A 15393-nucleotide genomic window follows, 5' to 3' on the forward strand; every position below is an offset into this window, starting at 1 on the left:
ATATACAAAGCATTTCTCTTACATGAAGCTCTAGAAATATTCTATTGTCAATCCAAAGAGAACAAACTAAAATGAGATAATTGGGAAGGTGCTCATAAAGTCAGCCTGAATATATTATCACAACTATATATGAGATAATATTTGTTTTAAAAAGATTCTATGGCACTGTAAACTCAGTCTCATTAGAGACTGCATTTAAAAGGCTTATAAAGTTACTCATTAATGTTATCTTGTTGTATCTCCACAGCTTTTTCATTAAAGAAAATTCAGCAGAAAGCATTTTCTCCTGATAGCAGGAACCAATTTGCAATAAATGTTCTGGAAACCACTAGGGAAGCCATTACTGAGGTCTAATAAAAACAGACAAGCGTAACTTGTTCTATATTTTTGTTTCAATCACATACAGATGAGACCCCACTTTCTACACCAACCGCAAGAGACAGCCTTGACAAACTTTCTCTAACTGGGCATGGACAACCACTACCTCCAGGGTTTCCATCTCCTTTTCTGTTTCCTGATGGATTGTCTTCCATAGAGACCCTTCTGACTAATATACAGGTAGGTCTTTTTGCTGTCTGGAAGAAAAGAACATAGAACACTTATATGTAATATCTTTCTGAATTCATCCCATTCCAACTTAATCTCTTCATAGCATAGAACAAGCCATGGTATTAAACTTTTACTCAGAAAACAAAGATTTTAAATCTGCTACACTAATCAAATTGGCTTAAAAATACTCAAATATGTATATTAAGCTATAATAAAAACTTACATAAAAATGACATGCACATTTAAAAAACCATTCTGCCTAAATGGCTTTCTTTATTGCCAACTAATTGGATAAAATTTAACTGTTTAGTTTGTCTAATTTACTATATGACAGCACACCAGTTCTAATAAATATTTAGATATTTTTAAACTGTTGGCCTTCCAGTGAGGAAATGGTATGTTTAGTCATTTTAAATATGTCTAATATAGAAGAATCCAAAAAATCCCTTCTTTCATAAATAAGTTTGTTTCAATTAGTAGAGTTTCTTCAAAGGATAGACTTCAAAAGCTGTATAAAATTTTCCACGGATTTCCTATGTGGTCCTCAGGATGTATATTTTATGTACAGTACATTATGAATCAAAAATACTTACAGTTAACAATAACATAGAGCATGGAGCCAAGATAATAAGAGTGTTCGAAATAGAAGAAAACAATTTTCTTGCCCACACATGAAGTGATCATGTGGACCCCAGATGGAAATTTTTGCCATCTACTCTTCCATATTTGGAGTAGTTGCTGTTAAACATGAGCTTACTGACAACAGTACTCGAAAGTTTCTCTTTTTTAAAAAAAATTTACTCTAACACTCCAAACTCAGTGATATTTTTCTGCACATATTTCCTACCATATTAATCTTTCTCCCAGTAGAAATGTAATTAATTTTATTTACCTCTCCAAGGACATAACAGAAGGCCTTTAATGTAACATATCTTCTCATCTATTAATGTGGCATTTTTTAATACTAATGTAATTAGAGTTTCCAGAACTGTATTCAACATTATGGTTTTATATCTCAGTAATTGAAATAAGTCATCAATCTAGCCTAAACTTAATCATGGTCCAATAATTGATTATATTTTAAAATAAACATAAGACTTTCTGCCCTGAATTTCACTTATATTATTGTTTTCCATGAGTTAAAGTTTGTAGTAAATTTTCTCTTTCAATAAATGCTTTCAGAAAATAGCCCTCAACATTTTTGAGTTTAAATTCCAAAAAGTAGAGAAAACATTTATTTTCTTCTGTATATAACTCCATATGAAGTAAAGAAAAAGCCATATGCATGTGTGTTCCTTAACTAAAAATTCTTTGACCAGATGAGTAAGAATTGAATTTCAATTTCAGAACAGACAGCATGTCTTGGCTTCATCTATGTAAGTCTACGCATGCATCTGAAGATTGGGTTTACACATGGACCCTTCCATTTTATGTGGACACCTCATATCTTAGTCAAAAACTGACAGTTTGGGAGTATTCTTCCCATCCACAGTATGCCAGATATACTAAGATCAAAGAGTGCTGGCCACATCACCTCAAATTCACTATTCTCATAAAAGAAAGAAAAAATAGAGAAGACACCAGCCTTAAAATACACAGATTTTTAGATAATTTATTTATTAAAGTGGCCTTAAGCCTGATATTCTCTCCTTTCAATCATATACCTTGCAGACATATTTTAGTAAGAGTTAATGGTAGCATGATAGTCAAGACAAACTAAATTATTTATTTCTAATCCCAAATTATGGGGACCTTAAACCTACCATAAAAATACTTCATTTAAAAAAATTATGTTGTCTACTTCAATCTTACAGGTATATGCACAAATAGACATAGGCATTATATCTACATGTAAATACACATGTAAATATGTGTACATAAGGTAAAATGCAGATTAAGACTCCTAATGAGTTCCATGAACAAAATACATGCACTTTCAGATATATGCACACATACATGCTGAATTTATGGTAGGTATGATTTCACATCATTTTAGAAAAGATCATAGATGCTAACTCTTATTATTGTCACATTTATTGAGCTATGGTAATATCCTAGGAGTGGTACAGAATGTTTAAATAGTCATGACCCTGGCTTATTAGACATACAGTATAAATGTGTTTGCTGTCTAAATTCTAATTTGAGTAATTACAGTCTGCCTACCTCAATTTCTGCTGAAGTTTCAATTATATATAATGGGTTCTCTGCATTCTAGTCTCAATGGTAACATGCTTGTTGTGTAGCAAGTTTAAATCTCTACATTTCCTCTGAAAGTATTTTATTGTTATTAAAATTAATGACCAACAAACGCTACTAAATAGTGAGTTTAAATTGCTCTGCTAGTAAATAACTTAATTTCATGATATACTATAATTTGACAATTCTGAATTATTAAATTTATAATGATTACTAAAATGTTCCCTACATGATACCATTAACAAAACTGAATGCTTATAAATGTCATTTATTTCTGCTTTCAAAGAAGATATGTAGGAAGAAAAAAAATATTTATATATATAAAATTAGGCTCCAGATTTTTTATTAAGTAGTGGAAATATACTACCATTTTTGACATTTGAGGTGTTTGGAAATTAAAAGTCATAACAGATAAACATGACTACAGTAAAGGAAAATTATTAAGGTAATATAATTTTACATTAATAAGAAAGACATATTTCAATTTTTGTTTTTAGAACCTCATTTATTTTATGTAGAATTTTACTTGTTTTATCAATATGGGCAATCTTTCATCATGGCTTTTTCCTTCAAACATATCTTTTTTTGGCGGGGGTGGGGTCAGGGATTGAACTCAGGGGTACTCAACCCCTGAGCCATATCCCCAACACTATTTTGTATTTTATTTAGAGACAGGGTCTCACCGAGTTGCTTATGGCTTTGCTATTGCTAAGGCTTGCTTTGAACTTGCAATCTTCCTGCCTCAGCCTCCCAAGCCACAGGAATGATAGGCATGCACCACCATGCCTGGCTCAAACATGTCTTTGAGGAACTCCTTGGAAATTTTATGTGAGGAAAATTTAGTGCCAATTATTTGTATATGATAGCTTCAAATATTAGCTATCATTAGAATGCATTTAAAGGAGAACTCTACCTACTATTCCTTATTTGAGCTTCCTTGCTATTAATCACAAGAAACTAATAATGTATAGAATTAGATGCAAATTATTTGTTTATCCATTTTTTAACAAAAATTGTTTTAAATGGCTTACCAATATTATAATAAAGAATAGGTAAGTAAAAAATGAAAATGTAAAATATGGTGAAGAATATAAAATTTAATTAGGGAGAGTAAGCATTGAAGATTTTTGCTATAAAAGGTGTTTGATAAGGTTTGGTTCATTATGGTTTGCCTGCACAGAGAAATTAAGCAAGCAAAGAAAACCCAAAAGGAATGTTCAAACAACATTAAATGGCGATCTTAGAATGAAACACCGTAGTGAATTCACTAATAAATAGACAAATTCCAACAATGGTATCTAAGAAATATTCTCTATTTCTGTGTTGGAGGACAAAAAATTCAAAAGGAATTTGATTATTAAACTGAAACATCTGTCTTTACATTTTAGTATTATAGTCAATAATTATATTTTCCATACATTTTAAAAGAAATAAATAATTTGCTTATTTGCATTATAAACTGAGTTAAAATACAGTTATACAAAAATGTAGAAGAAAATTTTTCCAAAAAAATCCCAATAAAATATGATACTGGCTTCAAAATATGACGTTTGATAACATTATATGTTTTCCTGCTTAATCATAATTATAAGAGTAATATTCTCCCCTTTGCTCCCATTTCCAATTTGGAAAAGACTATAAATAATATTAAAATGTACCCAAGTTTCTAAACACAGCTTAATGTGACAAAAAAGAATAACAATAATCTCAGTAAAAACTGTACTATATACCAAAATTTAAAATTTATATTATATTCAAATATATATATATATATATATATGCAAATTCGTAACATATGCAAACAATTTTAATGTGCCAGTCTTTATAATAATTATGCACAATTTACCTTGATTTTTCTTATTATTCTCTACAGTGTATTTTATCTTTATCCCCAATTTACATATAAGATTATGGAGGCAGATATGGTCACAGAGTGATGGTAAAGTGTGAATTTAAACCCAGGTTGATTTCCATGTTGTCATATTACAAGACATGACTATATGAATTATAAGAAGATTTATTTATACCTGGAAGTACTTTTTCATGGGGAATCTGTCATTAATCATCTTTGGAGAACAATAACCAGAACATTAGACTAAGTATATTTTTTCCTTTGCTACAAGGCTTCTATAATAATACATTAGTTGTTGTTATTTTTTTTTCTATCTAAAAAAAATCTGGTTCTAAAGAACATGATTTCTATACATTGTGCAAAATGATAGGGAAATAGTAGAAGAAAAAAAGTTAAACAGGTGAGGTTATGATCTCAGCTTAGTCAACTCTCTAGTTTGGGATCTTGGATGAGTCATCTTATCATTCTGACCTTTTTTTTTAATGTTTGGGTGGAATAGTGATTTCTAAATTCTGTTCAATTATTTTATTCTCATTATTGAGAGTAAAGAAACACATTATTGACCACAAATTGTGTCACATAAGTTTCAGGGACACTCAAGAACATTTACTTATCATCTTATTCTGAAATACATTTTCATAGACTATAAACATGAACCAGGTTAAGTTTTTGCTCTTGGTTATAAATACCATGTTAAGAAATGGTTCTTTCATGACAATATTACTCGAAGTCTTAGGCAGGCAGATATTTATGCTTTCTAAGCTATAGATAGTTGCAACATTGCTATATCAATGGCAGTGCTCTTAGAAAAAAAAGTAATTCTCTCAAAACCCATGAAAATAATATACAAGGTGGATCATTTTAGAAAACAAGAACATTTGTGTATTATGAAAATCATCATGCTTCATATATGGAAAACAACTCTGAGGCCAATCAACCATTGTGTCTCAGAATTGCTGTGCCACACCAGTTTAAAATATATTTCTTTACAATTGTCATTATCCAACTTTACCCTCCTGAGAATTTGAACTCCCCTTGGAAGAAGTTCATGTTTCAAACCTTCAATCTTCTACTGCATTTTGATTATTACACACATTTGGCTAGATATTGTATATCCAAGTGAGACACAGCATTTAGTACGAAATTTTGCACACCGTATATCTGGAAAATTTACAGAAGTTACACAAATCCGAAAGTATTATCATCACTGATGGTTAAGAAAGTGCTTTAGTAATCTGTAGATGTTGTGAACACTACTTGATACTGCTTCTTCCCAGCCGCTTGCTGCATTTAAATTTAATTGTTTTTCTGTATTTTTGTAGCAGAGCTGTCACTGGCAATAACATACTTTTGCATATGCATCAGTTTGGCTCTAGTGCAGATTTTTGTTCACACTGGACTCCTACTGATGTGTGCAGATTTAAAGTCTAAAAATTAAATCTAATTTTATATAGCTTATAAGTAGTCCCTAGAGGGTATTGGATTCTAAAAGCTAATATTTTTCAGACATAATCAGCAGGAATAGGTAATGTACTACCATTAGCCACATTTTAACAAAAGGAAACAGTAAACATAAAAACTCTTAGCAAATTCATACTTTACTAACGAATATTAATATAAAATTAAACAAATTAGAATTGCAGTTTAACATTATTCAACATGTTTATTCATCATGATTGTTTCATATTTAAAGAACACCAAAATATTGTGTTTTGTCAGCCAAGGACAATAATAGTTTAATAGTAATTTATTTTAAACAGCTACTGATAATACAACCAATCAACACATTAAGTGGTGCCAACATTGGCATCTTGCTAAATAATCTCTAGACATTGCACAGAGAGTACATCTTTCAAAGATAAGTCAACAAGAGCAATCAGAGCAGAAAATTAGAATTTGGTATCTTAGAATTAAAATACAGCTAAACTAAAGTTTTAATTGGGGTGATCTAAAAGGGCACTTGATGTAATGATCTCTTTCATTTGTTACTAATTGTTTGTTCCTGATGAAGAAGAAACATATACAGGAATGTTGAATTGAGCTAAGATGGCAGTTTCCTTAGCAGCTATGTTTTATTGTTGAACAACAAAAGAGTAGGGAGGGGTAAACTGCCACATAGAAATCTTTCTCCAGTTTCTTTCATATGAAACAAGAATTATTCCAGGAAATTCAGGGTCAGGTACAACAAATATGAAATAATTTATATGTGTTCAAAGAGAAAATAAAATGCCTTATGACATTGCAAAAAAGCTGTATTGGTGGGCTGAAGTAAGGTTACATCTCTAGTGGGCTCACGAATCAAGCTGGAGTTGAAATTCCTGATTCAAACTGCTCACATTGAATCTTGCAAGGGGGATCTCATCTTCAAGTAAGTGTACAGATGGCCACAACTTTCATCTCATTTATAATTTCAAGTGAAAAATTTAGGCTGTAATATTTACAGACCAACACAAAATAGTTTCAACTTCAAACCAGCATTTATTATTGCTGAATTGAGGGAGATAGAAATTTTAGTTCTAATTTTTACTAGTAATTTTGGTCTATTACATGGAAAATGTTTTCTATATGTTTAACATTCTCACAATCTTGTTGTACAAAAAAAATCTTAGAATACTGGTAATTTTTTAAAAGAATACAGTAAGTCAAATTTTGTGTATGTATCTCCATAATTAGTCATATAAATAAATTTTGTTTTGTTATTCTCAAATTGTTAGAACCATTTTGAATGACTTTAGAAACACAATGTATTACTAAACTACTAAGTTTTGGATACCTTAAATTTATTACAAGTTTCAAGAAAAATATAGCACTATTATAATAATTTCTATTCATGAGATTTGTGTACTTTTATATGTGCTAGGCACTCTCTGGGCACTTGGGACATGTACAAAGCAAGAGAAAATAATCCTACCTTAGAGACTATACATTTTACTGGAAAAACACAATATAGGTCAGTGTACAAATAACTCAATGCGACAATGTTACCTAATGTTAAATGACATGAAGAATTTTATAGGAGGGAGGAACAAGCTATATTTGGAGGGCTATTCCAAATTTGGTGGTAAAAGAAGGCCTCTCTTGAATGGTGACTTTGTGAGGGTGTGAGTCATGTAAAGTTTTGGAGGACAAGCATTCTTGTAGGGAAGAGTAAGAGCAAAGTCTCTGAGACAGAAACAAATTGTTGAATTGAGGAAAACAAAGAACATGGGTGATCTAGTATGATCATGCTAGAAAGTGGGAGAATGAGCTCCAAGAAAGTAAGGAGACTACCGGGATTACAGAGGGCTCTATCAACCATGTTAAATAACTACTTGCATCAGATTTTTACCCACATTTTCTTTTCAGTTCTTATTTTATTGGTGCATTATAATTTTACATAGTAATATTATGCCACATTATGCCATATTCATACGCTCACACACACACACATACACACACCATATAATTTGATCAACCTCCTTACCCAGTACCTTCCTTCCTCTGCCTGATCCACTTGCTCTCCTCTACTGATCTCCTTTCTGTTATTATTACTATTATTTTAATTAGTGCATTATGTTTTTAGACATGCTATGTGTTGCCCTCATTTAGTTTGGGGTCTAGATATTCTAATCAGAAACAATGGAACATGCATGGTATAAGTATTTACCATCCCTAAGTAGTTTCATTAAATTTAGAAGTTTTGTGCTTTATAGTATTTGTCCTAGTGAGTATGGAGTGAATGCAAAATAATTTAAGAATTTGGTGAGTTCTTCTCTTTTAAAATGTTTTTAAGCAACAAATGAAATGTACTTTTCACCAACATATTACCATTCTGAATACCTTCTTTGTACAGGGGCTCTTAAAAGTTGCCATAGATAATGCCAGAGCTCAAGAAAAACAGGTTCAACTGGAAAAAACAGAGCTGAAGATGGATTTTTTAAGAGAAAGAGAACTAAGGGAAACACTTGAGAAGCAGCTGGCTATGGAACAAAAGAACAGAGGTATTGCAGAATTTCTAACTAAGTTTAATACTTTAAGCGGAATAGTCAACACAAAAATGTAATAGTATGTTTGGTGGTTTGCTTTGAGAGTGTACATATTTGTTGATTTACCTGCAACTAAAGTTTAGAGCAGAATTCAAATCATGGGCTCACTGCGTTTCTTAATTTCCAAAGTACATATTTTCTCTTCTGTTCCTATCTCAAGGGATTGAAATGTGTCCATTGTATCATTAATTATATAATTGTTGTTGCTTATAGTTTAATTAATTCATATTTTTTTGGACAGTACTAGAGATTGTACCTCTGAGATACATCCCCTACCCTTTTTATTTTTTTAAATTTTGAGATGGGGTCTCACTAAGTTGCTGAGGGTCTTGCTAATTTACCAAGGCTGTTCTTGAACTTTGATCCTCCTTCCTCAGCCTTCTGAGCCTCTGGGATTACAGATATGCATCACTGTTCCCAACATGAATTAATATTCTTAAAATAAGAAATAAGCCCTGATAAGCTGACAGCCATGAAAAAAGTTTTGTGTTCTTTCTCAGCTTCTCTTTGAAAACTTAAGGGTTAAAGTCATAATGCTAATATAGAAAATACTGATTATTCAGGCAAAGCAGGTTTAGTAAGATATTTATCAACTGAAATTGAAGACTGATGAATATCTGAACAAATGAGTAAAGTTGAATGTTTGTATAATTTTCTTTCTGAATACCTCATTTTCATTCTACAAGGTCAAGTACACAGAATAGAAACTAATATGAATTTTGGGTAAAAATAATGATATTATTGATCTGTGAATTGTTTCTTTTAACACATTTTACAGTGCTTGTACAGATAATTTTGAAGGTCATTCACATTTGTATATTTATATATGAATTTGAAGAGTATTTACAACCAACTCCCCCTTTGTTTCAACCACTTGATTCTCCTAAGTATTATAGAAAGTGGAAGAATTTCTTTTCTCCCATTTAATAAGTATTCAGTGTAAACACTCCCCATATTCTCCTTTTATATATTTGACATGGTCATTTAAATACCATTTTTTTTCAGTTCTCTTTTTAAAACTAGAAGGACTTACAAGGCTGTTTCATTAGTTATTAGTCAACAGCTAGTGGGTTCCTGGGATAAGGTTTATTTGAAAAGCTTTCACCTAGGTGAATCGTACCATTCTAAATAATATGGCTTCACTAGATTAAAGGACTAAAATAATCAAAGATAAACACTGATAATGGATGTGTTCTAAGTGAATAAGGAAGTCCAGGCAGAGAGTTCAGTCTGTGGGGCCATCTTCCATGAGATCACCATGTCTTGTTTTTGTCACACCTGGAGAAGTCTTTCATATAGTACAAAAAACAGACTCTTGGATTCCTTAAACAACCCTTTGAGTATTTGAGAGACCTTCCTACTTTTATTGGTTCCAACTGGTTAGGAAGTTTTACATTCTGTTTTATTTCTTTAACCACTAGAGGGCAAAACATTCACAGATCATCCTATGAACATCCTATTTAATTAATTATGAACAATAAGTTGAAGGTAATAACTTATCTATCAATACTTATCTATTATAAATGTGTCTGTTGAAGCAGTGTATTACCCTGAAGACTGAACATAGCATCCTATTTGGTTCAATCAAATAGGAGGAAACAAGGAATGGTTGATGGCAACATACTGGGTATAGAGCTTTCAATAAAATGGGGATGTATAAGTATTTCAAAAATTAGTGTTTCTTTTCAAAGATATTTATAAATAATCACCTTTTGAAAGGAAAATAGTAGGCAAGTAATTTTGTTAAAATAAGCATATGGTTTTCACATTATTAAGTAAAAGAAATCAGCATTTACTCAATTTAGTCCATGTACATTTTGATTAAAAGTTTTTAAAATTATGATACAGAAATAATAAACTCAACTTGTTAATGGGATACCATCTTAGCAACACTACTAATGATTAATCAAGAAATGCAGAAATTAGAAATTGAAACTAAAGTATTCACTTGAATCATTGTTACTTCATATTCCATTTTGACCATATATTGTGCTAAATAAAAATAATGGTGTTTTCTAATCAGTAGTAAGAAGTCAAATAGTAAACTTGGTATGATTAATTTTCATGAAAAATAAAAGAATTTTCTCATAGTGAAACACTGACATCCACAATGTTTATCGATGTTTGTCCAAAAAGATGAGTTCAAAGAACACATTCTGAGTGGTTACCATATGTGTGTGTGTGTGTGTGCAAGCATGTGTGTATGTATAGAAAAAGTTAAAATAATTACTATACCAAGAGTACAGTTACCATACATTTTGTGAAGTACATTTGTTATTATTTATTAACATATGCATATTTAAATTGTACAGTAGGAGAAAAATGTATCAGAATCAACTTTTTATATCATAATCTAATTTTATATAAAAGCATATTTTTGTCATCAATGGCACACTATTAGCAGTGCGGTTTTATACTTCACCAGATTCCTACAGAATGGAAGTATAATTTTTAAAAATATTTTGTAGTGCTATAAATTAGCTATGAAGAAATAATTCTCTGAGCAAATGGCTTTGTCAAAAAATACTGTTCATGTATGTTAACAATTAAGAGTATTTTGCTCTGCATATACAAAAAATGTTGATGATGTTTTCTAAAATTTCAAGAAAGAATTATTAAAAACCTAGTTGGTGTGATATTATTTTATAAAATATTTATAAAGGAAATGCTTCATTTTTTTACTCAAAATTGATGCATTATAAGGAGATAGAAGACCTATTCATAATGGTTTAGCCTATTTAAACTACTCTTCACTGTTCTTGATACAAGGGCAAAGAACAAGCCACAGAATTCATTTACACAAGTTTCTTTTGTCTGTGAGTACAGATGTTTCCTAAAAGTGGTTTCCTATTAGGTTTATCTTACATTTTACAATTAGAAGCATTTCTGTAATGCAATAGTTGGAAGCTAAAATAAAAATTGGCTTCCTTGGACCTTTTATTTGGAATTATTTTAGATAAAGGTGAATTTTTAAAAGTTTCTCATTATAGGTAGAATCAGTACAGCAGGAAACAAAAATGAATGAAAATTAGCAACATCATACAATTACATTTAAAATATTAAAGTATACACACTGTTTTCTAGCCATTGTTCAAAAGAGACTAAAGAAGGAGAAGAAGGCAAAGAGAAAATTGCAGGAAGCACTTGAATTTGAGACAAAACGGCGTGAGCAAGCAGAGCAGACACTAAAACAGGCAGCTTCAACAGACAGTCTCAGGGTCTTAAATGGTAAGAAGGTGCACATTTATGCATGACCAACTTTTATTTTTAATACTCAAAGGGAAATTTAGACACATGTTTGTGGTTTTGTATATTTCAATGTCTTGTGACTCATTCATCTGTGCTTGATGGGAAGAATGTGTTGGAGAAATTCTTTACTTCATATTTGCTTCAATCTTTTTCTGTTACTTAACCCCAGAATCTGGGACCTGGCATTGCATTTTTGCTTGACCAAATCTTTTTCAACTGAAACATGACATAATATGAATGGAAGAACTTCCACCCTCATTCTATCTTATGAACAATATTATATTTTATTTTTATTCAAATCTCCTGAAAATTCTTAGGGTTATAGTTTTTGTTCAACCTTTAAAAGGTGACAAAGATTTATGTGATTTTAATTCAGTGCTAAAGTAACAGGTTGCTCTTTTTTTAAAAGGACAATAGGAACCAAATGAAATATATGTCACTCTTACCTTTCTGTGCTTTTAGACTCTCTGACCCCAGAGATAGAAGCTGACCGCAGTGGCGGCAGAACAGATGCTGAAAGGACAATACAAGGTAGGAATTTGCAGAAGGCTATAAATCTAGATCTTGCTATATGAGTTTTTCCTCAGCTTTAGCCTGCTATTCAAGCATGTAGCCTACCATCTGGGCCACATCAAAACAAGTTCAAACAAGGTCAAGTTCATCTTGCTTGTTTATATGAGTGAATTCATTTTGTGCTGATAGATTTTCTTTAAATTAACAGGTCATTTCTGTTTATACAATGCAATTAAAAAGGAATAATTAATTTTAAACAATGTATGATTTAATCTTGGACACAGTAAATGTGTTTTATTGAATGTTTAAAGCCCGATCTAATGCAGGAGTGTTTATAAGTTCTATACAACATAAATAAAATAATAGATTAAGCAAATAGGTAGTTCTTAAAATTCCAAAGTGTCTAACTACTCATTTTTTGTGACAGCTAGAATAAGGTTTATGCAGAATGAACTAGTTGAATGTTAACAATAAATAAGATTGTTTAGTTCCTATGTGATTTGCCAATGTTCTATATGCCTTTATATACATTTTAATAACACAAGTCTGCTGAACAAAATCATATATAGAATACTAAAGGGAGTTGTAGTAAACACTCAGAGGAGCTAAGCATGAATACTGCCAAGACCACACTATTAGGAAAGAGCAGGATCAGAAGGTAGCATCTATAGCTAGTCAAACATCTATTCTAGAAAACAAACTCAGTCCAACAACATGAATACTAAAAAGAAAAAGAGCATTTTTTCCTATGTCAAATGAAGATGATTCTTCAAAGGGAACCCTAAAATGATTAAGTGGTATAATCCTCTACATTGCTTTTACTTTGTATTTTCAACTCAATCATATTTAAGATATTGTACATTAATTTTGTTACTAAATCAGCTACAAAAATGTGATTCTTGGCATAGTGTAAACAAAGTATACTTTTACATACTATCATATGTTCAATAAGTAACAATCAGAAACTTGAGGAAACATTCTTTAGGAAATGATGTTGTATTCTTTTGCCTATATTTATTTTATTCCTGGCCATAACAATTAGTCTTTAAATACCAAGGCTTGAACCATATGCTATTTTGATATATTTCCTTGGACAGAGATTAACGTAATTGTAGATATTTTAAAAATCTCAATTTTTAGAGTATTATAGATTTCAGAACAATTATGTATGTGTGTATATCAATAAAGACATAAGAATTCTGTTTCATCCTATAAAATGTACACACATATAAGAACAAATTTTGATGGTTAACAAAAATCCATTACTCGTTTTCAGGGATGATAGCTCAATAAGACCAATTTCTATAGGTAGGGACCAATTTAAGCACTAATTCTGATAATGTTGAAATGATGTAAGGAATCTTGATCATCAGGTAGGGGTGAGACAAATTGTGTGATAAACACAGAATCCTTAAGGTTGTTCTAATTCAATCTAGGCAAAATTATATACAATATATTCTTATACATAAATGAGAAATTTATTGTTAGTATTAAGTGATTAAGCAATGAATAAACATTTTTAAAAATAGCTCACATAATATGTATGCCATAAGTTCATTGTCAGTAAGCTTTTTGTAATTAATAAAGCTGAAGTTATTTCTAATTTGTAAAATTCACATCTATTCAAGTACACATCTTAATGTGCACAAAGTCTTGCTGTACGAGGTCAAAATATTGACAGTATTCACTCTTTATTGTGATTTGTTTATTCTGTTAAAAAATAGTAATCACAAGTTGCCTTTCCTTTGCTATCCAGAAAGCTATCAGTTGAGTAACACAGTAAACCTACTCACATAACCTCATGATTAGAAAAACAAAACATATGTACAATTATGCATAGTAATTTACAGCCAAATATGAATTACTATAAATTATTATTCTTGTTTCTAATTGTAACATAAAATCATTTATTTATACAGCCTACCAATGTTCATATAGCTCAAAATGAAGTTTTTAATAAAATACTTAACTCAAAATTTATGACTTTTGTTCTTTAATGCATTTTCCCCCATATGTGAAAAACAAACAAAAAAAACTGCAGATGAATGTAGCTGTGACTTAAAAAGGTATTTCATTAGCAGTTGGATGCTTCTAGAACTTTAAAAACAGCAGAATAAAGAAATCTTTTGTCACTTTAACTTCATTATATAAGCTCATTTTGCCCTTTGAATGTTTTCTAAACTAAGACTAAATAATAATACATTTGGAAGCTAACAAACTGAATAAAATTAACTGTGGAGAGAAGAAATTTTTTTAAAAAAGAGTGATTTAGTTAAATTCTGTCCTAAGCAGGAGAATGGAAGAGGCAAATAAGCAAGAACTAAAACTCATTTTTAATTTGTGAAATGGTCTATGTCATGCATTTTGGGAGGCACAAGCACCTGCTGTTTCACAATTCAAGGACAAAGACTCCACCTCTTGCTTCCTTGGTTTTCAGTCTCCCACTATCCCCAAGCCCAGGTGTTAACAACATTCTTTGTATTCTTTCTTACTCCCAACCCAACCATAAATGAAATTATTCTCAATTCCAAAATAAACTCAACTGAGAAAGAAAAAAGAAACAAACTATAATTTTTATGCTTGTCAGTTATTTTTAACATATTAGCAATCAATAGATGCCACACTTGGCCCAAGAACTTGTCCCCTAGATGTTGGGCACCTAAATACTGCTCAAGTGCTAAGTCATTACCCCCAATAAGTACCTCAGGTAGAGTAAATATTGCCTCATGGACACTTTATATTGCATTTCCATAAAACTAAAGAAATGGGAAGGAGGAAATCAAACTGGTTTAGAAAATATTCCTGAGGGGAAAAACACTAAATAATTTTAATTTTCTTGGTAAGTAATGTAAATCAACTCATGGTACATAGAGATAAATTCTTTATTTTTTTCTAATAACTGACTTAAAATTCATTAGTTTGGTGGAGATTTTACAAATATAGAATAAATATTCAAAATTAAAAAAAAAATATTTTCAGAGTCTGAAATCAGGTCCAATCCCTAATATA

At 30.8% G+C, this 15393-nt stretch overlaps 1 protein-coding gene across 2 annotated transcripts in view; it reads left to right on the top strand.

Moving 5' to 3' along the window:
• The window catches only part of Dach1 (dachshund family transcription factor 1), a 398616-nt gene that overhangs the window by 351130 nt on the left and 32093 nt on the right, over positions 1-15393 (top strand). For both annotated transcript variants that reach the window (XM_046466459.1, XM_046466460.1), the window contains 4 exons: positions 407-558; positions 8430-8577; positions 11707-11850; positions 12334-12402. In XM_046466459.1, the coding sequence (XP_046322415.1) occupies positions 407-558; positions 8430-8577; positions 11707-11850; positions 12334-12402 (513 nt within the window). The remainder of the gene's footprint in view (positions 1-406; positions 559-8429; positions 8578-11706; positions 11851-12333; positions 12403-15393) is intronic.

The sequence above is a fragment of the Marmota monax genome, unplaced genomic scaffold, assembly GCF_021218885.2.
Source record: "Marmota monax isolate L192 unplaced genomic scaffold, Marmota_monax_Labrador192_F-V1.1 WCK01_AAM20220418_F8-fsc00049, whole genome shotgun sequence".
Lineage (NCBI taxonomy): Eukaryota > Metazoa > Chordata > Mammalia > Rodentia > Sciuridae > Marmota > Marmota monax.